This window comes from Felis catus, chromosome E1, assembly GCF_018350175.1.
Source record: "Felis catus isolate Fca126 chromosome E1, F.catus_Fca126_mat1.0, whole genome shotgun sequence".
In the NCBI taxonomy this organism is placed as follows: domain Eukaryota; kingdom Metazoa; phylum Chordata; class Mammalia; order Carnivora; family Felidae; genus Felis; species Felis catus.
The window spans coordinates 16,433,856-16,460,357 of NC_058381.1; the positions used below are offsets into that span (position 1 = coordinate 16,433,856).

The 26,502-nt window shown below is 36.4% G+C and overlaps 1 protein-coding gene and 1 non-coding gene across 6 annotated transcripts in view; both read right to left on the minus strand.

Moving 5' to 3' along the window:
- The window catches only part of GOSR1 (golgi SNAP receptor complex member 1), a 64,218-nt gene extending 40,654 nt beyond the window's left edge, over positions 1–23,564 (minus strand). For 3 of the 5 annotated variants that reach the window (XM_045044225.1, XM_045044224.1, XM_045044226.1), the window contains exons 1-6: positions 23,421–23,564; positions 20,355–20,475; positions 15,960–16,047; positions 15,469–15,576; positions 11,156–11,247; positions 8,271–8,345 (exon numbers count right to left, since the gene is read on the minus strand). In XM_045044225.1, coding sequence (XP_044900160.1) covers positions 8,271–8,345; positions 11,156–11,247; positions 15,469–15,576; positions 15,960–16,047; positions 20,355–20,475; positions 23,421–23,451 — 515 coding nt within the window. In that variant the 5' untranslated portion in view covers positions 23,452–23,564. The remainder of the gene's footprint in view (positions 1–8,270; positions 8,346–11,155; positions 11,248–15,468; positions 15,577–15,959; positions 16,048–20,354; positions 20,476–23,420) is intronic. The other 2 variants (XM_006940002.3, XM_003996454.4) reach the window with 2 other exon arrangements.
- A 2,182-nt stretch (positions 23,565–25,746) lies between these two features.
- Positions 25,747–25,849, minus strand: LOC111557962. The gene has a single exon (XR_002738360.2). It is a non-coding gene; the product is annotated as a U6 spliceosomal RNA (small nuclear RNA).
- Positions 25,850–26,502: the final 653 nt, after the last annotated feature.

Below are 26,502 nucleotides of genomic sequence, written 5' to 3' on the forward strand. Positions count from 1 at the left end.
TTCATTTTATGTATGTTTCTCTCACATACTTGTAACTCAGAAAACAGTTCCATAAACGTAACCACAGAAATTCAATAATACTAGCAATCATGACACTTATGAAACTATACAGACGAAAATGGCTAGGGGCACCTGGGTGGCTCACTCGGTTAAACATTCGACTTCAGCTCAGATCACGATCTCTTGGTTCCTGAGTTAGAGCCCTGCACTGGGCTCTCTGCTGTAAAGCCTGCTTTGGATCCTGTCTCTGCCCTCCCTCTCTCTGCCATCCCTCCACTCCCTCTCTCAAAAATAAAAATAAACATTAAAAAAAAGAAGAAGAAAATGGCTAATTGCTCTCTCTTACACCCCAGGCCCTGGGTTCTAGTCAAGGCTTTAAGCACCTTGGCTCTATGAATTCACTACACGAAGTTGTCATAAGGCTCAAAGGGATAATGTAAATATAAGTATCTTGTAAACTATATAAGCCTATAGATACATGGTTGATACAGATCAAGGCACTTTCATGTCTCATAGTGTCTCTCTTGGCCTGGAATCCCTTTCTTTACCTGATTCTCAACATAAATTGCTTATGTTTTAAAGTCCAGCTCAGAAGTCAAATCGTCTGTGAAGCCTTTCCCATTTCATCTACATATCCAGGCAGAACTAATTCTTCTTTATACCATAATATTATGCTTTCATAGGTCTTTTGTTCTTATCAATTCATTCAAGAATATACAAGCATTTAAGATATACCAGACATTGTACTATGCACTGGAGGAAAAATATCTCAAATTTGTAAAGCTTCCAGTTTTTTTCATATATGTCATCTCATTTAATACTTTTAATTTTTTTTTTAACGTTTATTTATTTTTGAGACAGAGAGAGACAGAGCATGAACAGGGGAGGGGCAGAGAGAGAGAGGGGGACACAGAATCCGAAACAGGCTCCAGGCTCTGAGCTGTCAGCACAGAGCCCGACGCGGGGCTCGAACTCACGGACTGTGAGATCATGACCTGAGCCGAAGTCGGACGCTTAACCGACTGAGCCACCCAGGCGCCCCTCATTTAATACTTTAAAAATGTAACATTTCACAAGATAGCACAATTATGTTTATTGTTTCTCCAACCAGAATGAATTCCCAAGGAGTAGAGACTGAGTCTGATTCATCTTTGGTTCCCTAGAGTCTAGTATAGGACCTTGCACACAGGAGACACTCATTAAATGCTTGATAAATGAATAACAGAAACTTGTTAGATTAATAAAGTATCAATCAGTTAACAGTTAATCCATATAAATTCCACGGTGGGGGTGAGCAGGCCAAGGATGTGTCACATTATGCAAACATGCATTTGGGGAGAGAAAATTCCTCACTACAGCAGAGCATCTCCAACTCAAATTTTACTGTTTAACAAAGCAATGTACCAACTGAAGATGAATTTTTATTTTTAATATTTATTTTTGTGAGAGAGAGCGAGTGAGCATGCACAAGCAGGGGAGGGGCAGAGAGAGGGAGACACAGAACCTGAAGCAGGCTCCAGGCTCTGAGCTGTCAGTAGAGTCTGACACGGGACTCAAACTCACGAACTGTGAGTCTGACCTGAGCCAAAGTCAGATGCTCAACTGACTGAGCCACCCAGGCACCCCTGGATTTGATTTCAATACAGCTCCAAGTAAAGAAAAATGAGTTCTCTATAAAAGCTCCTAACTAGGTCATTTTGCTTTGTAAAACTGTACATTACCACATGAATATAAAAATAAGAAAAGTATTATTCAGGGGTTCTATTAATTTGCTTTGTCACCTATTTCAACATGGCAGACAACTGCACCACCTGAGACAAATGGAGCTTTGGCATGTAATTTAAAAATATCCCACAAATAAAATGATAGATACATAGTGAAATAATCCAATGCTAGCAGTCCTCATACATTAAAAATTCAACTCACTATTATACAAAATACCCCTAATATAGGTAAGGGATATATCTCAAGATCTTTGCATATTCCCATATTATGGCTACTATTATTCCATAAGCTTCCCATTTTTCTACTTATGAGCACCACTTTTGTAGCATCACTTCACTAGCATTACCTTTATAAAGGCATTTTCTCCTTGGAGTGATGTTTCACAAAGAAACAAAAGTATATGCATGTACATGTATAAATCATTTCATAGTAGTTACCAAGTAAATAACAAAAAGCAGAAATATGAACACAGAAGTGAGACTGAAGTGTAAATGTAGGTTATACATACTTGTTAGCCAAGTGACTTCCTCAACACCTGCTCATTAGCTCATAACATTCGAGTTTGTATCTCAACAAAACTATACATCATGAACCTTTAGGTTTCATATATAGTTGAGAAAGCTAATGTCAAATCCTGAATGCCAGGAGTCTATTATACTATCCCATTCACAGATGTTATAATCGGACCATTATTTAATTGGAGTCTTATGCTTTTTATTAAACAATAAATGTACATACGATTACACCAAAAACTTTTGAGATAAAGCCACTCCTTGTGAAGGTCACTAAATTATGGTGATCGTATGTCCCATACTTTTCAAATATGGTCACGGTCCATTAATACAATTAGGATTTAATTTCACAAAGATTATCCTAGCATCACAAGCATTTCAAATTATATTTAAAACCTGGAAACTGTCAGTGCATATAAAAGGTTTTCTCTTTTAGTATTTGCTTTTCTTACTCCTAAAACCCTCATTATGTTCTTTCTTCTTTTCATTTGAGAGACAGCGCGTGCAAGTGGAGGAGAGGGGCAGAAGGAGAAAGACAGAGACTCTCAAGCAGGCTCCACGCTCAGCATGGATTGAGTACTGTGGGGCTCAATCCCGTGACCCTGGGATCATGACCTGAGCCATAACCAAGGGTCGGATGCTCAAGTGACTGAGCCAGGTGCTTTAACTCTCATTATTTTCTGCTTTGTATAGAAAAGCCTCACAGTTTGCAAAGCCTTTTTACGTGAGTTATCTTAGCAACTCTGTGATACAGACACCATAAGAATCAGTTTAGAAGCAGTGCGATATTGTAGAAGCAACACAATCAGAATACCTGGGTTTGAATCTCAGCTTTTACTACTAGCTGTGGGAGCTCAGAGAAATCTGCTGAAAATCACGAAACAAACAAAAAGTGAAACTGTTTTCATTGTTTTTAAAATGCTTATGGAAAGTATTTTCATCACCACAACTTTGGATCACCTGAATGACAAGATTGGTGAGTTTAAAAGATTCAAAATATCAATAGTCTAAACATTGGCTAAGAAAGGTCATAAGAAAAATTGTTAGCAGAGAAATGTAAGCCTCTGAGAATATAATAATTCTTTACTCATTCATGGATATATTTACACCTAAGTATACAAATATGTATGCCACCTCAGTAACAATCATGTCAATGGAATGAAAACAAAACAACAAATTCTCAATACTATAACTGATCCTGTTTACTTAAGTGTAACTTGCTTTAAACAAGTCCTATATTTGAAAAGTTATGTGAAACAAATTCTTTAGATTTTTTAAGGTATTTTTTAATGCCTTAACTCTTTAGCTATTCTTCCTGAAAATTACATAACATAAAGGGACAGCTACAATCCCATTACAAAAAACTAAAAACCCAAAAAGCAAACAAACAAACAAACAAACAAACAAAAACAGATACAGAGAGACCAGGTCACTTGCTTTTCAGAGAAGTGAAAAGCAACTGATCTTTCAACTCTTAATAGCATTATGCATGCTGGCCCCCTAATACAAGAAAAATAAAATTTTAAAGAAGAAAGTCACAGGGAAAGCAATATGATGTGGGACAAATATGGAAATAGTTTGGGAAATGTGGGTTTAGTATATTATTAAATAGTTATGAAACCCTGGCCTATGTCCTTTCTGAATCTTGTTTCTTATCTGTAAATAAGAGAGATGTTGCCAAAGACTGTTAATATATACCATATAAGAATTTGATTTTTAATAATTCATCACATTAATAATAGCCCCTTTAGTTCTCAAAATCAGATTTTATATGTATATGTAGCATCTGGACCAGTATCTTATACACAGTATGTATTCAGTCAATATTTGGGGAGTAAGTAAATGAATGAAACATGTTTCCTATATTGGGAAACAGGTGTCCTACATATACATGTATATGAAACCAAAATTAATACCTTCTGTTTACATCCATTTATTTATATAAGAAATAAATATTAAGTGTCTATGATATAACAAACTAGGGGCACAACACTGCCAAGAACTAGACTAACCAAGTCCTTACTCTTATGAAGCTTACATTCAAGGAGAGTCTCATCATCATCATCATCATCATCATCATCATCATCATCACAATACCAAAAACCAAACAGATCATTACATATTTTCATAAATGCTATGAAAGAAACAACAAAAAAAGTTCTTGGTTCAGTTGGTTAAGTGTCTGACTCTTGATTGTGGCTCAGGTCATGATCTCATGGCTCCTGAGTTCAAGTTCCATGTCAGGCTCTGTGCTGACAGCTCAGAGCCTGGAACCTGCTTCAGATTCTGTGGCTCCCTCTCTCTCTGCCCCTCCTCTGCTCATGCTCTGTTTCTCTCTCTCGCAAAAGTAAATAAACATTAAAAAATATACATAAAATAAATATGGAGAGAGATAGGTCATAAAGGTAAAACTCCTTTAAGGGAAAAAAAGAACTTTAAAATACAAAACTAATTCAGATATTTTTTCAAAAAGGAAAATATAAGAGAGCAATGAAAGAGAACAGATTAAAGGAAGAGAAATTAATCTAAATAGCAAGTAAAGAACTCACAGGAATGCATCTACATTATAGCCCAGGGAAAACCAAATAGCTATAAACTTGACACTAACGCAAAATCAGCATTTTATTCTGACTGATACACTGAAACAGACTCAGATTTCAGAGACAAGTAAGAAATGAAAGCTACCTTATCCACAGGAAGAGAAATTATTATCTTTCATGAGATAAACTGTTACAAGCTAACAACATTTATGTTTAGACAAAAAGTGTTAATGGGAACTGATAAAAATAATTACAAAGTTAGGATTTTTTAAAGTTTGCATTCATTTATAAAAATCTTTCTCAAGGGAAAAATACATATTTTTGAAATAAGCTGCAGAAATTTACATTAACATAAAAATGTTATGAAGAATCAAATAAAAATCTACATATGTTTTTAGCCATAAAAAGTCCAATGCTACTGCACAAAATCAAACTAGTTACCTGAGTTACTGGGTATTAAATGCCTTTATTCATGAAAGATCAACATAAAAATTACCCTACCAGTAAATCTGGCCTATTAATTACAAATGGTACTGATGAACTATATAATCTATAACCACTATAGGTTTCTATAATCACTTAAAATTTTTTTAATGTTTATTTCTGAAAGAGAGAGAGAGAGAGAGAGAGAGAGTGAGAGAGAAAAAATATGAGTGGGGGGAGGGGCAGAAAGAGAGGGGGACAGATGATCCCAAGCTGGCTCTGTGCTGACAGCAGCAAGCCCGATGCAGGGCTCAAACTGAGGAACTGCGAGATCATGACCTGAGCTGAAGTTGGAAGCTCAACAGACTGAGCCACCCAGATGCCCCTATAATCACTTTTAGGTTAATTTAACTACTACTTCTTTATGCTTCTTTTGCTTGGCCATTTAACTTGTTTTCTGTAATGAAAATGTATTCCTCGTATTAAAAAAAAAAATCTATTACCTGAAAAATTTTGTCTATCTTGCCATAAATTAAAAAAAAAAATCAAAATTTCAGTGTTACTGAGCACACTGGGAAATGTTTACATATATACTACTAATAGCTCTCTAAACCAGAAAACCTTCAGAGGAAAATTTGACAGTAATATGCTAAAAGCTTTACAAATGAATATATTCCAGTTCTAGGAATTTATCATAAGGAAGTAATTATGGATATTTGTAAAGACTTCAATATGTGCAATAATAAAAACTGGAAATAATCCAAAAGGCCAACTTTAAGGAAATGGTTAAATTTTGGTTTATCTGTATTACAAAATATATGCAAAAACAATAAAAAAATGATCAAATAACATGCAAAAAGGCTCACAATATACTGGTGAGTAAAAAATGGTTAGAGAATCTGTACTAACGAGTGATTTGAATGTTTTTTTGTGTGTTATCCATAGTTTCTACATCAAGGACTTTATTACAAAGAGCACTTATAGCTTTTGTATGGAAAAAAAGTTCTGAAAAGATCTTGCCAATTGTGACTCAAACCACTTAGCCAATGAAATAGAGAGGACATTGAAAAAACAGAGTTTTCTGTATTATTTGTACATGTATCATCCATGATTTTACGTTATTTTATTACCTACCAAATATTCGTAATTTACACACAAAAGATTGATTTTTTCCAAAATGTATTTGGAAGCTCTGTGATCCAACATTGACAGCAATGACTGAGCTCTTGTTTTCAGTCTCAACAACTTCCCTGATTCATCAGAAGCTCATATTCCATTTAATTCATCCTGCCTCAGTTTCTCTCTATATAGAATGAACACACACAAACTTTTTCACAAGAATATTGAAAGGAATATATATATATAAAGTATAGCATATATAAAACTGAGAAAAATGGAAAACACATTTTGATTTTCAGTCTTCTCATCACTTTTATAACCATAAACAAATTAGTTATGTGCCCCTGAACTGTTGTATTTTTTCTGTAAAATGGACAATACAAAACTCCTGAAAGGCTTTCTTTGATTATTAACACAAATGCAAAACTGCAAATTTTCATATAAAATTTATAATAAACAGTGTGTCTTGAAAGTATGAAACAAAGGATATTAATTTATGTAATTACTCTGGTATACTCTTTAGCAACAAACATATCATTCCTAAAGTAATTGAACTATTGCATTTCTAACTTAAACATCTTTTTGAGACAATACAGAAACATTGATGCAATCAAACCTTTATTTTGTATAAGATACTTAAGTATTAAATATCTTATCCCTTAAATTTACTCTATAACTAAAGAATATGTTAACATCGCTTTGGATGTAATGCAAAGTTCTTTATTCTGGTGGTTTTTATCAAATACAAAAAGAATAACCAAAGCTACGAGTAACTATAACCTAAACATACTCTAGGAAAGACTGCCCTCTTGTGCCAATCAATAATATTCAACAGACTAAGAAGGAACACTAATAACTATATCCAACACTAGAAGAACTCAGGCTTCTAAAAAGGTCTTGATTTTTCTAAGTTCTGATTTCAACAGCTTATATTTAGTGGTGATCTTCAAAGAAAAATAAATTGAATAGTACATTAAGCTCATATAGACATGACTAGTTTATGATATTCAGCAGCAAATATCAACATAATTTGTAATGTTTAACTATCAAAGATACTAGCTGCTCAAGTGCTTTGAGGCTGACCTCACAGAGATAAGTAACTTTCTGATCCTTAAGTTCTACAACAAAATACAGAGAAAATATTAAAGAAACCAGTAGCTTGCAGAGAAAAACATAGATGAAAAAGGGATAGAATATGGTGACTTGTGTTAAAATATATATACAGTTCATTCAAGTTTCTAGGCATTTTCTTCTGAATTCTTAGATAATATGATATTCTTCTCTTTTTGATGGATTTTTAAAGATTTGGTGTATGGCCTATTACTCTTTATTTATTTTTAATTTTTTTTCATGTTTATTTTTGAGAGAGACCGAGAGTGAGCAGGAGAAGGTCAGAGAGAGAGGGAGACACAGATCTGAAGCAGGCTCCAGGTTCTGATCTGTCAGCACAGAGCCTGATGTGGGGCTTGAACTCATGAACCGAGAGATCATGACCTGAGCTGAAGTCAGACACTTAACTAACTGAGCCAACCAGGCACCCTGGCCTATTAGTCTTTATAAAGCTTCTTGGCATAAATAAGTGGTAACGGACCACTCAAACATAAGTCATTTTTAGCATCATTATTATTACTAATAATGTATAGTACTGTATAAATGTATTAGAGGAATAGACTTGCTAAAGAAAAGAAACATTAAGGTGACAAAAGATGTATTACAAATAACAAGTGATGTAAATGCAGATTTTTGATATTCAATAGCATAATATCTTTCCTAATTATAGCTGGAACAGTTACAATTCCATTTCTACCAAAGAGGGTTGTTAGGAGAATTAAATGAATTAGCACTGATAAAGCGCTTGCTATAAAAAACACTACAAAATGTTTATTATGTCAATAAAGGAATTAGTAAGTATGGGAAACTACATGATATGTATGTGTACAATAATACCTACTTTCGAAGGTGGTCATGTTCTTTCAAAAACAGTTCAGTTCTTCTGTTGTTCACTCCAGACCCACTTTTATATGACCTAGAACAAAATAGAGAAATGGCATTTATGATAAATAGATAAATATTATTGCCTCTTTAATTTAGGGATGTTTATTATTTTCACCAAAATCATCCAACATTCTTTTTTTTTTAACATTTATTTATTTTTGAGAGACAGAGAGAGATAGAGCACAAGCAGGGGAGGAGCAGAGAGAGACGGAGACACAGAATCTGAAGCAGGTTCCAGGCTCCGAGCTGTCAGCACAGAGCCTGATGCGGGGCTCAAACCCACGGACTGTGAGATCGCGACCCGAGCCAAAGTTGGATGCTCAACCGACTGAGCCACCCAGGTGCCCCAAAATCATCCAACGTTCTTAAACAAAAATCTTATTTTCCTTTGCCTATTATTATTATTGTCTACTATGGTATCTTTATTGTCTCCAAGTGGAAGTAAAAGTTTAAAACTGATCACTGCACAGCACATGGGGTGGGAAGCTACTGCCATGCAATGTTTTCCTTCACAGTCGTACATGCAGTCTATCAACTGGAGCCTATGGAGCTAAAATGCAACTGAAGATCTGCCCATCTTGGCATACTTAAGGATTTCTATCTTGGTCTTAAGTGCATTAAAATTTATAAGAAAATGCTTTTTATCATTACTATCAACACTTTCATGTTTTTGGTCTTTACTCACAATAAAGTATTAAGAACAAAATACAAAATTCAAGTAACTGCACATATACTGCAGTAAGACAAGAGGGCCATACTGATAAAACTGAACTACTGGCTAAGGGGAAGTGTTAATTTGCAAAGTACAGTGGAAAAGAAAACCTCAGAAAAAGCAGCATGAAATAACCTAGAGCACACTGGAGTTGGAAGACAGATAATTTAGATTTAAATCTATTTCCCATCACTTATTAGCCAGTCAACCTTAGATAAGTCTCTAAATACCTAGTTTTACAAAATGGGACTAATGACTTCTAACTATACCAAAAGAATGAAGTCAAAAAAGCGGTAATATATGGAATAGGGTACAACTACAAAAAACTTTTAAATGTCAGTTATTACTGGGACACCTGGGTGGCTCAGTGGGGTAAGCGTCTGACCCTTGGTTTTGGCTTAGGTCATGATCTCGTGTTTCGTGAGTTTGAGCCCCACATGGGGCTCTGCGTGGACAGTGTGAAGCCTGCTTGGGATCTCTTTCTCCCTGTCTCTGTGCCCCTCCCCTGTTCGCTCTCTCTTGAAATAAACTAAAAAAATTTTTAAAAATTTAATGTCAGTTATTGCTACTGTATCTCATCTCACTAATCATATTCTGCTTTGTATTATATTAATTTGAGTATGTGTCTTACTCCCTCTAGCTCCTATATTATAAAATCCTAGAGGGCTAAGTTGGTCTTTTCATTTCTACCATCTTCTGTGACTTATCTAGTGTCTTACTCATGGCTGGTAATCAGGAAATAGTTTAATGAATGGATGAACACGTTTCTTTTATGATTATTTTTCAGAAAGCAAGTTATTACAGTGGGCTATATTCTAACAATTCACACCAATTGTGGGGAAACAAAATGCCTAAACATTAAAGGCTGTCCCCTACACCAGGGGGCACTAAAATGCATATGTAAATAGTCTGTACAGATATTAAACAAAAGACTTACATGTTCTTGAGAACTAAAAATATTACGAAATTCCTAACTATGGCAAAAATGTTTAGATTTTTTACTCCCAAGTGTCTTACAAAGTACACAAGACTAAGCATTTAAAAAAGGATAAAACAGAGACAAACAATAAAAATTAATTTTCCAAGATAATTCTGGGGGACAGAAACATAACTATTAAAGTTATGTTTAATCCTCAATTAGAGTTCTGAGCAAAAAATTTTGAATCCAGTGAATATGAAATTACTTCTGCTGCTGAACTGTCTTACTGGTGTAGTAAAATAAAGGAGCTCTAGGAAAACATTTTTCAGAATATACATGATACATATCAGTTTATCATATGGTAATGCATATCTTAGACATGTTTATGAAATACAAGGTCACACTTACTTATGAAAAGTGTCATAAATTTCTCACAAGTGAGACGATGATAGGCATCAATAGATAGTCCAAAAGTGGAAAGTCTTCAGTTTTAATTGGATGCCCAATGGATTTACTTTGTCAGAGGCGAAAAATATTTTAAATGTGTATATGAAATGCTAGAATATATTACTGAAGGTGAGGTAAAGGGATGGAAGAACAAATATTTAAAATATGGATTGAGATCAGCATAAAAACATTGGGAGTTCTTAAATAATCTGACATAAGGCTATGAAGTTTGAATAAAACATAGAAAACACAGATATTTCAGATTCTAGAGAAGTAAAGGTTACTTTATATATATTATGTAAAATATACATAAAGTTACAGATGTGTCTTTGCGTATGTGTGTATATGTGTGTGCGCACATGTGCGCACACACATAATTGTTAGGGCAAAAGAAAGGGTAGAGAGGTAGGTGGTAATCAGAAAGGGAAACATGGACAGCTTCAGCTATTGGAAATTCTTAAGGTGAGTATTAAGAGATCAGAGAAAAACTTAGGAAGATATCATCTAAGCTGGACGCCAAATTAAAATAGTAAAGTCAAGATTGGCAGGAGCCAATGATAAAACTAGGGGAAACTAGAGATAAGTCCAGCAAAGTGGATTAGATCCATATTATAGCAGCAATGTTTAAAGAAGAGTGAAATGGGAATTAGAAACCTTGAACTCTAAATCATGGTTCTGCTACTCAGTTTGCTGTTAATCACAGATATGCTCTAAACCTAAATGTGAATAAACATCCTACAGAATAATATAAAAGGTAACTTACTCAATATCCTTTCGTACTGATCCCATGAGATTCTCCCTTTCCCGTATTGCCATGAAGTTTGCTTTGGTTTTATGGAATTCATGTGTATAATCCTGCAATAAATCAACATCCAGTCTCAACACAAGCTAATTATATCTTTTCATTTTATTGAGCCCATTATGTATTGTCATTGTATTAAAAATTTCTGTCAAGAAGACTGCGATTTAAGAATCAAATAGTCAGGGCCCCTGGTTGGCTCGGTTGGTTAAATGTCCAACTTTGAATCAGGTCATGATCTCATGGTTCGTGAGTTCGAGCCCCGCATCAGGCTTTCTGCTGTCAGCACAGAGCCCGCTTTGGATCCTCTGTCTCCCTCTCTCTCTCTCTGCCCCTCCCCAGCTTGTATGTGCACTCTCTCTCTCTCTCTCTCAAAAATAAACAATAAATAAATAAACCTCTAAAAAAAAAGAAAGAATCAAACAGTCAAGAAGTAAAAATAACATTATAATCCTTTTCCTGAAGAGTGACCAACTTGTTTCAAATGAAAACAATTCAATGGGAGGGTAATAGTGGCACTAGATCACTATCCTTCTATCTTTTAGTACCTTATGAGATAGAATTATGAAGAAGAAAATAATTTTAAGACAAAATGATTCCAAATAGCCTAGAATAAAATCTGAGGGACTCTTTAGTGTACACCGAATGGGGCTTATTTTCAAATTTCATCTTTTTGGAACTCCCACAGAAATTTGATTCCTAAACCAGTCAAAGGAAGAACAGAACCAAAAGAATTGTAATGAATAATCTTTAATATTTTCCTTTTTCTTTTTCTACTACCATACTTTTAAGTTATTAAGGAATATTCATTACTTTTTAAAATTCAGAGATGTATATAAAGAAAATGAAAATCATAATCCAATCTCCCAGAAAGCCCCTACTGCCCTTTAAAAACAAAAATATATATGAACATGGGAGAATACTAAAAGAGCACCAAAAGTAATAAAAATAAAAACCATCCTGCTCTACAGCTCATAACTATTATCACTTTCTTGTATTTTCTTTCAGGAACTACGTTTTTGTATATACAAGCTTACCTATTATTTCTTTCACTTATGCTAAAGAAATTATACCACAATTGATTCTTGAACAACACAGATTTGAAATGCAAAGGTCCGCTTACGTGTGAATTTTTTGTAGTACAGTTCTGTAAATGTATTTTATCATTTTTTAAATAACATTTTCTTTTTTCTAAATTACTTTATTGTAAAAATACAGTGAATAATATGTGTAACATACAACGTATGTGTTAATCAATTGTTCATGTTAGGCTTCAAGTCAATACTAGGTTATTAGTACTTAAATTTTTACGGAGTCAAAAATTATACACAAATTTTTGACTGCACAGGAGTGGAGAGGTGGGGTGTTGGCACCTCTAGTCCCCACACTGTTCAAGGGTCGGCTGTATTCTGCTATATACCTTCTTTTCAGTAGTTCATAAAACATCAAGTAACCTTTCCATATTAACAAATAGAAATCTACATTCTTTTTAATAGGTATATAGAATTCTATCTTATGACTGTCATTTAGTAAATTCCCTACTGACAAACATTTTAATTGTTTTTTTGCTGGTTTAAAAAATGCTGTTTGAAAAATAAACATTCTTAGATACATATTTTATTGAAATTTCTTTCTCTTTTTTAAGTGTATTTAAAGAGTAAATGCCTAACAGAATAACTGAATCAAAGAATCTTACATTTAAATTTTGATAGTGCTAAACTGCCTTCTAGAATGACCACTAATTTATGTTCCCAGCAACAGTGACGGGGACTTGTTTTTCTATATTATTGTAATGTGCTACATATGTTTCAATATTTGCTAATCTGACAGGTGAAAAATCATACCTCATATTGATGGGTATATTTTCCTTTCAGCATGTGGTTTAACATCTTTTTTATGGTTTTGGACATTTTCTGTAAACAGCCAGTTAGTATCCTTTGCCCATTTTCCTATTAGGTTATCTTTTTTTTTTTTTTTTTTAAGTTTATTTATTTAAAGAGCGAGAGCGAGAGCGAGAGCGAGAGCGAGAGAGAGAGAGAGAGAGAGAATGAATGAGAATGCATGGGAGGGACAGAGAGAAAATCCCAAGCAGGCTCCACACTAACAGAGAGTTGAACTCACAACTATGAGATCATGACCTGAGCTGCAATCAAGAGTTGGAAGCTTAACTGATTGACCCACCAGGCGCCCCTAGGTTATCTCTTTATTTCTATTATTTCTCTGTACATTAAGTAAATTAGACATTTGTTATAGTTTCCATTATTAGGTCTTGTTTAGAAAGTTCTTTATTACCCAAAATGTGTAATTTTCCATGCTTTACTCTGAACATTTAGAATTTCTTTTTCTACATATAAATCTTTGATCCATTTGGAATTTATTCTGGATGTGAGGACTGAGATAGAAATTCAGGTTTGTTTTCTCCCCCCAAATAATTAGCCAATTATTACAGGTCTATTTATTTTATGATCCCTCTTTTTCCCACTGATTTAAAATACCACCTTTATCAGAAACTAAATTTCCATGCGAACTCTATTCAGTTCTATTGGTATATTTTTTCCTCCAGAATCAAACTATCTTAATTATTCTAGCTTCTTAACAGGTTTTAATATCTGGTAGAACTAGTCATTCTTTACTACTTATCTCCATTTTCACATTTTTTTTTCTTGGTTATACTTGTGAATCCAAATGAACTTTGGTGTCATTATGCTAATTAAAAAAAAAAGAAGAAGAGGGGCGCCTGGGTGGCGCAGTCGGTTAAGCGTCTGACTTCAGCCAGGTCACGATCTCGCGGTCCGGGAGTTCGAGCCCCGCGTCCGGCTCTGTGCTGATGGCTCAGAGCCTGAAGCCTGTTTCCGATTCTGTGTCTCCCTCTCTCTCTGCCCCTCCCCCGTTCATGCTCTGTCTCTCTCTGTCCCAAAAATAAATAAACGTTGAAAAAAAAAAATTGAAAAAAAAAGAAGAAAAAAAGAAACAAAAAGCCCCTTTTCATTGGGAAGGCACTCAATTTATAGGCTGATTTAGAGAGAAATATTCTTTCCAAAGGCAAAATAATTTTTTCTCTTATTTAAATTAAATCCTTTTGGGGGGCACCTGGGTGGCTCAGTCGTTTAGGCATCTGACTTCCGCCTTCCGCTCAGGTCATGATCTCACAGCTCGTGGGTTCGAGCTGTGCTGACAGCTCAGAGCCTGGAGCCTGCTTCAGATTCTGTGTCTCCCTCTCTCTCTGCCCCTCCCCTGCTCATGCTCTGCCTCTCTCTCTCCCTCAAAAATAAATAAAGATTAAAAAAATTTTTTTAATTAAATTTTTTTTATGTTCCTCAGTAAAGTTTTATACATGCAAGTCTTAGTCATTCTTATTAAATTTTTACACAAGGATTGTATAGTTTCTTCTATTATATTTTCTAACAGGTTATTGTTTATATGTAGGAAAACTACTTGCTTTGATATGTTAATTTGTAATCCACCATCCTACTTAATTTGTTTCTAATTTTCTCACTGCTACATAATGCAAATTTTGCCTCTTCCTTTCCATTATTTAGATCTTGTTTATTTATATCTCTAATTGTACCACCAAGAACTTCCAAAACAATATTAAACATCTGTGGTGACTGTGGATATCTTTATCTTGCTTTTTTCTTCAAAGGGAATGCTTTCAGTACTTTATCATTAAATGTGATGCTCGCTTTTAATATGGCATGCACATTTTTGCATTAGGTAAATAAAGTGTCCTATTCCTATATTTTAAAATTAGAAAATGTTGCTGAATTTTTTCAACATTAAAAACATTTGCCTTCCTATTTTTACTCTATGTTTTTAACATCTCTGAATGTAAATATTTAAGAATTTATTTCATTTTATTGGTACACTTCTAACATTTTCTCAAACAATACACTAAATATAGTATATTACCTCCCTTCCACATTATCTTCAAGGCCTGATGAAAGTATACTCCAAACCACCATATTAGGGCCTCTGCATGACAGCTGGCTATTTCACTATTATTGCTAGTGAAATTGCAAGGTCTTCCACAATAGAAGTTTACTTACCTAGTGATGAATATTACTCATTTTTACCAGGCAAAAGCAAGAGCTATCATTTTCAGAATTTTATTCTACCAAGGGAAAAAAGGTAAAACAAGACAAATTTCTGCAGCATAATATTTATCATTTCAGAAGATTCTTCCCTTTAATCTCTTAAGTACATGTGTATACATTCTATTCAGGGATTTTAAAAAAACCTACTACAATCACTTAAAAATCTCCAGTGCAATATACTACCTGCAATATATCTCTATGTCGCTGTAATGTATGCATCAGTGCTGCATTCAAAGACGGGACACCTGCACTGTTGGTATATTCTGCCATTTTATCATTTACTCCTGTAAGCTAAAAAGAAGAGGAAGGAAGTAAGGAGGGAGAAGAAAACCAATAAAAATATTTTAAAAAGCAATATAAAGAGATACAAGTCAATTATTTGCCTGTATGCGCTTCTGGCTAACAGCAAGCAAATAAAAAACCACCCCCAAACCAAAAACCAAACGACAGGCAAGGATTCAGTATTTCCCCTCAATAATCTATAAAGGCTAAAAATAACACCCAAAAGACTTGAGAATGGCTGTAATGAAAATTCAAGTGTCCTGGGGAGGCACATATCTTGGATGAAAAGGTGATTTCAATAAATATGTCTGCATTAATATAATCTAGTACCATAGCTAACAAGTGACCACCATAGTAACTAGCAAAACAGTCATTTCACAGAAAGTACTTACCCTTGCCAAAAGCTGTTCAATCTCAATGGCCATTGTTTCAAACATTCTGTCTTGGCTTGATCCATTTAAAAGGGGTGTTGTGTCAGAGCTAAAGAGAGGAACCAGTAAAGAGAATCCATTACTTAAACCGAATCCTTTAAAACATACTTAAAATAATAAGGTGATTCTTAAAGAGGTCAAGTGGAATCCCAGAGACTTTTTTTTTTTTTTTTAATTTTTTTTTTTCAACGTTTATTTATTTTTGGGACAGAGAGAGACAGAGCATGAACGGGGGAGGGGCAGAGAGAGAGGGAGACACAGAATTGGAAACAGGCTCCAGGCTCTGAGCCATCAGCCCAGAGCCCGACGCGGGGCTCGAACTCACGGACCGCGAGATGGTGACCTGGCTGAAGTCGGACGCTTAACCGACTGCGCCACCCAGGCGCCCCGAGACTTATTTTTTAAGAAGCTACAATTTTCATAGAAGTTTTCCTATAAAGATCACACATGTCCCAAATATTAAATTCAGTATAAAATATAATTATATATATGATTTTTCTGAGCTTTAATACATCTACTCTTAATAATGTAAAGAAGTTCCAAATGCTTGTTTATAATTTCCCAAATGAAAGTAACTTAAGCTATGGCAGCGCCCACTGAATGCTGAATCTAAAAGAACAAATTATATGAAACAGAACTGTAGAACTAAGTAGTACCACATATAAAAGGAGGTGTAAGAGGTATTATGGATTATTTTATGGGATCTTTGGGAATAGTTTTTAAAATTTTTACACCTAAGCAATTATGGCTCCTCAAATTAAGTTCTCTCTTCTTGGCTGGACTCTTACCGAAAAGAAATAAAATTAAGATTTACATGATCCGTGGAAAACTAGTTATTAAGTAATCAGTACTGGCTTTAAGTCTAATATAGATAGCCATGTCCAGCAAGGAAGTTTCAGTACCAACTCTCTACATTTCTACTTATATTACAAAACTGTTTCAGTTTTGTTTTACAAAAAAATGCAAGCTCTTCTAAAATCTGAATAACCAGTCAAAAAAACTAACTTTTTATAAGTGAAACTTATGTTTGACAGATTCAAATTCTAAAACCAGATGTCCAGAAAATTTGTTCTGCCTCTTCAGAAAAACCACTAGCCTTCATTAGATCCGCAAATGGTATGCATTATCCTATGAGCATCTCAAAAGAGATCTCAGTTATACTGAAAACAGATAAGCACTCAGGCAATGACTATGCTCTTTAATCTTACTGAAGACTTTGGCTTGTCCTGTGACAGTGCTTGGGTGTGGTGAATGAAAACAGAGTAAGTCATCAGTTTAACATCAAAAAAGTACCTTAGCTATTTCCCTTTTCTACATACAATTTCACAGCAATAGTAATAAGCAATCAAATAACCAAAAAGTAGCTAATAAAAAGGACTTCTACTTTAAGATGTTTAACTAGGTCCAAATTTTTATTTCTTAAAACATTTCAATTTGTGGGGCACCTGGGTGGCTCAGTCAGTTCAGTGTCTGACTACAGCTCAGGTCATGATCTCGTGGTTCGTGGGTTTGAGCCCTGTATGGGCCTCTGCACTGTCAACAGGGAGCCTGCTTTGGATCCTCTCCCTCCCTCCCTCCCTCCTTTTCTCTCTCTCTCTCAAAATAAACTTAAAAAAAAACTCAATTTGCTACTTGCCTTAAAATATATCAAAATATCTAGTTCTTTATTATACGTTAGGGCCAACCAAAGTTCTGTGGTTATCTCTCAGAATGTGCTCAGGCAAAAATGCTGAACCTCCTCTACCAGATATATGAAAAAGAACAATGGGTCAATGAAGGTAAGCCTCATGAAGAGGGAAACTGCTTGTCTTATTAACAGATATATGCCAAGCACCTAGAAAAGTGCCTGGCACATGGTAGATAACTCATTAAATACTTGAATGAATGAGAAGACAATCTCTATATTCACCATTCAGTTAAATTTAATTCCGGTTCAGTTAAATCTAATTCATTTTATAGATGTGTGATGATTCATTGACCATAAAATTCTCAAAATAGAGAAAGTAAAAAAAAAAAAAAAATTACTCCTAGATGAAGAATTCTGATCATCACTGAGTTTATGAATTATGACATGCTTTCAATCTGGGCAATAATAAAACACTTTAGAATGTATATCGCATCTTGATCCTCCCTGCCCTTACGTTTCTTATTGAAAGGAGAGTTAGGCTATAAGAACCTACAAAGTCAGTCCCAATTTGGTGTAGAATTTCTGAGGAAATGTTTTCAAGATAGTTTTCCCTTTAAAGGAGTTGTAAAAGTATTAAGTTCATGAAGCACAGAATATATAGAAAAATCATTATGTAACTGTATCTCTTAACAATTCATAGTTTTAAAACTGTATACTCACTGGCATAGTATATATGGGAGACTTAAATTCAGGAAAAATGCTGTGGTAAAATAAGTTTAAGTTTACTCGTACAAAAGAACATCACTCATTTTCTTTACTTGCTAAGTCAAGTCCAAAGCAATGTAATGCAATCAAAGCTATGTGATATACCAACAGCTTACTTTTAGGTCCCAGAATCAATATGTTGGCCCTGCTATCTTTAATTCTTTAATAATGTGCCCTTATTAAAAAGAAGCAATACTTTGGCTGTAGTGTTGAAATGAGTCTTTTGTTGGAATGTGCATAGAAAAGTTTAGGGCATAGGCTCTGAAGATACAAAGATCTGGGCTCAAATCCAGATACTTTTTGTTTTTATTTATTTATTTATTTATTTATTTATTTATTTATTTATTTATTGTTTTATTTATTGTTTTATTTATTGTTTTATTTATTGTTTTATCGTTTTATTATTAGTAGCTGAGGATAATCCCACCCCACTGCCAATCCTCAGAAAAGTATGGGAAATAAAGAGCGGATAACAACTAACAGCTCTACTACTAGCAATTCCACTGCCAGATATACAGAAACATTTTTATAGGTAAAGATGTTCTACCAGACTTCATATAAAGCTCTTAAAACAGTACGTGATACATGATGAACACTGTGTCAGCCCTTAAAATTATTAATTAGCAAAAATTAGAAACAATGTCCATCTACAGATTATAATACACAATTACACTATCACAATATGATACTACATGTAGCAAATAAATATACCACAGTTAAATGCATCCATAGCTTAAACACAAAGATAATGTTAAACAGAAACACGAGCTGCAAAATAACTAGTAAGATACTATAAATTTTTTAGGAACACAAACATAATGTGTAGATTATGAAGAAGTAGAAAATGGGATGATAACAGGGACTTCAACTGAATTGGTAATGATTATTTCTTCAAGTGGGAAACAGGCACATGAGGATCCATTATTCTTCATACCTTCCTAAGTGTTGTGAATATTTCCTAACAGTTTTTTAAACAGGGGGATGGCCTAAGTGAGCATAAGATTCAAAGATAAAAATACATCTTCCATATGTTCAATACAGTAGTATGCAAGCTTCTCAAAAAAAACCCCCAAATTTAAAATAGCTTGGATGATTAATAGTGAGGATACACAATGCATTAGATTCATTCTAAAACACCAGAATAGCAGTATGTATACTTTACATTTGGGTAGTTTCTCAGATCCATTTAGCAATCAGAAGATATAAGAAATACAACGTGGGCAGAGGCGTCTGGGTGGCTCAGTTGGTTAAGCGTCCGACTCTTGATTTTGGCACAGCCGAAACCATGATCTCATGGTTTCATGAGTTCAAGCCCTGCGTCGGGCCCTGTGCTGACCACGCAGAGCCTGCTTGAGATTCTCTCTCACTCCCTGTCTCTCTGCACCTCCCCCACTTATGCTGTCTCTCTCTCAAAATAAATAAGTAAGCTTAAAAAAAAAAGGGGGGGGGGGGGGGGACCTGGGTGGCTTAGTTGTTTGAGCATCCAACTTTGGCTCAGGTCATGATCTCACAGCTCCTGAGTTCAAGCCCCGCATCGGGCTCTGTGCTGATAGCCCGGAGCCTGCTTCAGATTCTGTGTCTCCCTCTCTTTCTGCCCCTCCCCTGCTCATGCTCTGTCTCTCTCTCTCTCAAAAATAAATGAAAGACAGACAGACAGACAACGTGGGAAAATCAACCACATTTCCTTACACTGGCTGAACTAGAAACTTATCTCTGATGCAAACTCATTCCTAAGCCTTAGCATTTTCCTCCTGACATCCTTATGACCTTTACTTAAGGATCCCAAATGAATGCTAGTCTCAAGGATTAAGAATTTTTATAAACCACTAAAATATAAACAATAACAAAAAAATATCAAAAACTCACCAATAGACCAAGTTACAGCATTATATATTTTAGTTTATTTTTTAATGCTTTCAAGAAATTATATGGTTTAAGGCATAAGAGACAGAATCTGGTAGTACCTATACCTGTCGCGTCTTCCATCTCGAGTACTGCTGTGACTGTAACTTGTACACAGTTTACTGAAGGAAACTAGTTTCAGGTCAAGTTCATTTTCCAGCTGTCGAGCCTGTTTCCTGAGATCTTTAACAAAATCATGAAAGCAAATAATTAAACACAGAGCCCATCAGCAGACGTAAAAATCACACAGCTATTCTGAAGAGACAAACTATGAAAATAATCATAAATTGAGGCAGTTTCTCCCATAAAGAATGTTAAAAAAGAAAACCAAAGATTTACCCAGAAAAGCAAATTGTCTCTCATTTAAACTTCAGATGGGTCAAGAAGGGGAGAAACAGGGAGAGGTGAAAAGTTTCACCGGTATTCCAAAGACAGCTAGACAACAAATGTTCTAACATCCCTGGATTATTTCTGTAACAATGACTAAAATTTTGTAATTTGGCGGGAAACAGAAGAGAACACAAATCATAAAGAAACCGAGTACGGTTTATGACCAACATTACACCAACTTACCAACTAACTTTATAAAAGAGAAAAACCATCACTGTTTTTGACAGAGACTTTCCTATCTCTTTATATTCCAAAGCTTATGAAATTCTTAGAATGACTTAGTAACTGAGGCTTAAGAAAAAAATAATCATTAACAAAGGATTAAAAAATGGTCTTTCAATAAGTTTACTGAAAGAAACTTAGAGGGGCTTAAATTAACAACAAACAATATGAGATCAACAAGGTCAAATATAAGTATGACAAAATAAGAGCCTAAGCTTCAAAAGAACAGAAGCAAACCGAAACACTGGTATAGTAGTTTGGCCTAGTGGTTGAGGGAGAGGAGCCACAGTCTGGAAAGCTACTTCCAGATGTGAGTACTCTCATTCATCGTAAAGTGGAGGTCAAAATAAAAGGGCTGAAACGTAGAAAGGAACATCGTAAGGATTCATCTTTCATGAATAAGGAATACAAAATATTACTTCAACATGTTTATCAACAACCAGAAGTAGGAAGCAGTATAATACAGTCTTAGAATCTTAGCTAAGCCTAATGTTCTGAGATTCTGAGAACTGGCTCTGAGATTCAGTGAAAATCTACTTAACCTATGAACCTCAGCTTTTTGTTTTTTAAACTCCTTACCTTCAGGGTTTTTCTATGCATGAATAATCATGTGCTTAAAGCACCGGGCACAGAGTAGGTTGTCAATAATAAGCTGCTATAATGATTATAGAATGGAGCTTCAAAAAACTATAGCCTGGGGCGCCTGGGTGGCTCAGTCGGTAAGCGGCTGACTTGGCTCAAGTCATGATCTCGTAGTTTGTGGGTTCGAGCCCCGCGTTGGGCTCTGTGCTAATAGTCCAGAGCCTGGAGCCTGCTTTGGATTCTGTGTCTCCCTCTCTCTCTCTGCCCCTCCCCCACTCATGCTCTGTCTCTCTGTCTCTCAAAAATAAATAAAAATGTTTAAAAAAAACCCCACTATAGCCTAATGACTAGTATTAAAGATAACAATAGCCACTTGTACATAAGTTAAAAATATTTTCTACCTAGTACACACATTTCAACGTTTATTTATTTTTGGGACAGAGAGAGACAGAGCATGAACGGGGGAGGGGCAGAGAGAGAGGGAGACACAGAATCAGAAGCAGGCTCCAGGCTCCCAGCCATCAGCCCAGAGCCTGACGCGGGGCTCGAACTCCCGGACCGCGAGATCGTGACCTGGCTGAAGTCGGACGCTTAACCGACTGTGCCACCCAGGCGCCCAGTACACACATTTCAAATAGGCATTTAAATACACGTTTTAAACCACGCTTCTCTGTAACTAGTAACTGTCTTCTCTAGTAGAAAACATCAAATAAAAGTATTTTGAAAATATAACAGGCAAGGGGTGCCTGGGTGGCTCAGCTGGTTAAGCCTCTGACTTTAGCTCAGGTCATGATCTTGTGGTTCATGAGTTCCAGCCCTGCATCAGGCTCTCTGCTGACAGTTGAGAGCCTGGAGCCTGCTTGGGATTCTGTGTCTCCCTCTGCCCTCCCCTGCTCGTGCTCTGTCTCTCTCTTTCTCTCTAAAACAAATAAACATTAAAAAAAATTAAAAAGAAAGAAAAGAAAATATGACAGGCAAGTATGGATGAACTTAGAATTAAGCTCTTAGACCGAGTGGCTGATAGTGACAATACTGTTACTTGTAGTTTCCAAGAGACTTCAGAGGGTAGCAACAGGAAATAGGTTAAAAGAGAAAAAGGATTCAGAGAGTAGTTTCTGTTGTAATAAAGCAAAGAGGCAACTGAAAGAAAAAGATGAGCCTTCACTCATCCTTGGTTGCCATGGTCCGGGAGTGAGTTTTACATGAGCCCGCTTTATCAGAACATATTTTCAGTAAATAAAGGTACTTGTCAAATCTCAAGACGGTTTTTTGGCAGAAATATAGCAAATGCAATCTTTGCAATTCACAGGGGTTCTCTCAACTTTCTCTTTATAACAAACTCATCTCCACAGCAGAGGGTAAAGTTATTTCCTCTGCCTTCAAACGCGACTCGACACCCAATCCTCGAAGTCGCAGCCTGAAGCTGCCAAGGGGACCCAGTAGGAGACACTTCGTTCATACAACTTCCCCCGATGGACCGGACTGACAAGTTCCTTCTTTCCCTTATCCTACTCAATTGTCCAACAGTGACCTCAACTCTTAAAACGCTGACTCTTCCTGCCTCTGGGCTTGGGATATTCTCGCTCAAAACTCGTCTCCTCTCAGAGTTCGTGCCCCAAGCCCCTTCGCCCAAGTTCGCTTAGCCTCTCAACCCAGTTCTCCTCCAGCGGCTCAGGACCTTCTTCTTCTGAATCCGCGCTCAGCTCTCTCCGCCCAGCCCCTGCTCCAGGTCCCGAAGCCTCTCAGGTAACCCCTTGCCCCAGACCGTTCGGTCTCCTCAGCCCCCAGGCCCGGGGCTCCCACTAGACAAGCCTCACTCGTCGGCTCGGCCACTCCGGAGGTCAGGCTCTTTTCTCTGCCACCTCCCCCAAGACCCGTCCTCACCCAGCCCTTCTGCCTCTCGGCGAGACCCACACAGTAACGCTCGCCCTTACCTTCCCAATAATTGCTGGTTCCTGCAGCCATCTTTGTTATCCAACGTCAGTCGGGATAGGAGAGTAGAGGCGATGCGAATCAGAGAATTAGCTCCACACCTTCTTCCGCCCCGGCGCCAGGGCCGATGGGATACGTGAGCTTCCACAGACACCGCCACCTGGCGGTCAATTATCATTTCACAGCTTTTGAGCAGTGGGACTGAAAACGAGTTTTACTCCCTGACACTACCTGAATGTCTGTCCTGGAGCTCATACCCTCGGGCGGAACACCTAACCTGTATCATCGCCTTCGATTCGGCTTATCCTCTCTCTCAGCAGGGGCCTGCTTGGCTGAGAAGAAAGTCATCATTAGACGTAATTCCCTGTTTTCCTCACCTTTTCTCAATAGGTGTCTTCAGCCAACCTCTTCCCTTCTCAGAGCCAGAGGCTCTTTTCTTCCCAAGGCCAACCCTTCCATCCTCTCTCTGCCTAGTTGTTCCACTCTGACATAAGTGCTCTTCTCCACTGGCCGCCTGTTCTCCTGTCTACAGCAGTTCAAGTCCCAGCCTTCTTTCTTTTTCAGCTGCCAAATCTAGAAAGTGTATGCTGCTTTTATGTACCTTATCCTTCACCCTCAACCTGTCAAAATCAGCCTTCCAAAGCCACCCTTTCTAGATACGTAAATTATCACAGTCAACCTGTGTCCACATTTTACCAGTTCTAGTGAAATGTACAAGTTACCTCCAGTAAAGGTGTTTAAATGATACCTGTTTACCCATTCCCAGTTATGACTGTTTTTAAGACTTCCTCTACATTCATCGAGAACCACACCAGATGTTATCATTTTTGCTTTGACTGTCAAACATAATTTATAGAATACAAAAGGAGGAGAGATGACTGTATTTACACTTATTTTACTCTTTCCATTTTTCTTTCTTCATTCCTGACTTCCAAGTTTCCTTCTTTTATCATTTTTATCATTTCATTTCTGTTTCAAGAATTTCATTTAGTCGTTTTCTTGAGTAAGTGTGCTGTATGTATGTATGTATGTATGTATTTTCTCAAGTTAGTTAACATACAGTGTAATCTTGGCCTCAGGAGTAGATTCCTGTGATTCATCACTTACATACAACACCCAGTGCTCATCCCAACAAGTGCCCTCCTCAATGCCCATCACCCATTTCCCTCCACTCCTACCCCATCAACCCTCAGTTTGTTCTCTGTATTTAAGAGTCTCTTATGGTTTGCCTCCCTCTCTGTTTTTATCTTATTTTTCATTCCCTTCCCCTATGGTCATCTGTTAAGTTTCTCAAATTCCACATGTGATTGAAATCATATATCTTTCTCTGACTTATTTGTTTAGCATAATGCCCTCTAGTTCCATCCACGTTGTTGCAAATGGCAAGATTTCATTCTTTTTCATTGCCGAGTAGTATTCCACCACATCTTCTTTATCCACTCATCAGTTAAGAGACATTTAGGCTCTTTCCATAATTTGGCTATTGTTGATAGCACTGCTATAAACATCGGGGTGCCTGTGCCCCTTCTAATCAGCATTCCTGTATCCTTTGGATAAATTCCTAGTAGTGCAATTGCTGGGTTGTAGGGTAATTCCATTTTTAATTGTTTGAGGAACCTCCACACTGTTTTCCAGAGTGGCAGCATAAGTTTGCATTTCCACCAACAGTGCAGGAGGGTTCACCTTTCTCCACATCCTCACCAACATCTGTTGTTTCCTGAGTTGTTCATTTTAGCCACTCTGACTAGTGTGAGGTAGTAACTCAATGTGTTTTTGATTTGCATTTATTTCCCTGATGATGAGTGATGTCGAGCGTCTTTTCATGTGTCTGCCATCTGGATGTCCTATTTGAAAAAGTGTCTATTCATGTCTTTTGCCCATTTCTTCATTGGATTATTTGTTTTTCAGGTGTTGAGTTTGGTAAGTTCTTTATAGATTTTGGATTAACCCTTTATCCAATATGTCATTTGCAAATATCTTCTCCCATTCGGTCAGTTGCCTTTTTTTATAAAAAAAATTTTTTTATTTATTTTAAAAATAAAATTTATTGTCAAATTGGCTAACATAACAGTGTGTAAAGTGTGTTCTTGGTTTTTGGGGTAGATCCCCATGGTTCATCGCTTACGTGTAACACCCAATGCTCATCCCAACAAGTGCCCTCCTCAATGACCAGCACCCATTTTCCCTCTCCCCCACCTCCCCATCTACCCTCAGTTTGTTCTCTGTATTTAAGAGTCTCTTATGGTTTTCCCTCCTCCCTTTCTGTTTGTAATTATTTTTTCCCTTCCATTCCCCTATGGTCTGCTGTTGAGTTTCTCAAGATCCACATAAAAATATGGAAGCTTCACGAATTTGCGTGTCATCCTTGCACAGGGGCTGTGCTAATCTTCTCTGTATCCTTCCAATTTTAGTATATGTGCTGCTGGAGCAAGCCCTGTCAGTTGCCTTTTAGTTTTGTTGATTGTTTCCTTTGCAGTGCAGAAACTTTTATCTTGATGAGGTCCCAATAGCTCATTTTTGCTTTTATTTCCCTTGCCTTTGGAGACATGTCAAGTAAGAAGTTGCTGTGACTGAGATAAAAGAGGTTGCTGCCTGTTTCTCCTGTAGGATTTTGATGGTTTCCTGTCTCACATTTAGGTCTTTCAGCCATTTTGAATTTATTTTTGTGTATGGTGTAAGAAAGGGGTCCAGTTTCATTCTTCTGCATGTTGCTGTCTAGTTTTCCCAGCACCATTTGCTAAAGAGACTGTCTTTTTTTCCTGTGGATACTCTTTCCTGCTTTGTCAAAGATTAGTTGGCCATATATTTGTGGGTCCATTTCTGGGTTCTCTATTGTATTCCACTGGTGTATGGTCTGTTTTTGTGTCAATATCATACTGTCTTGATGATTATGGCTTTGTAAAATGGCATTTAGCCATTTTTTTTAAAGAGTAGGTCAGCTGGAGACAAATTCTACTTGTTTTTCTTCATCTGATAACATCTTGATTTCCCCTTCATTCCTGAAAGATATTGTTGCCAGATATAGAAGTTAAGGTTCATAATTTTTTTTTCCTTTGGCACTTGAAAAATGTGCCAATTTCTTCT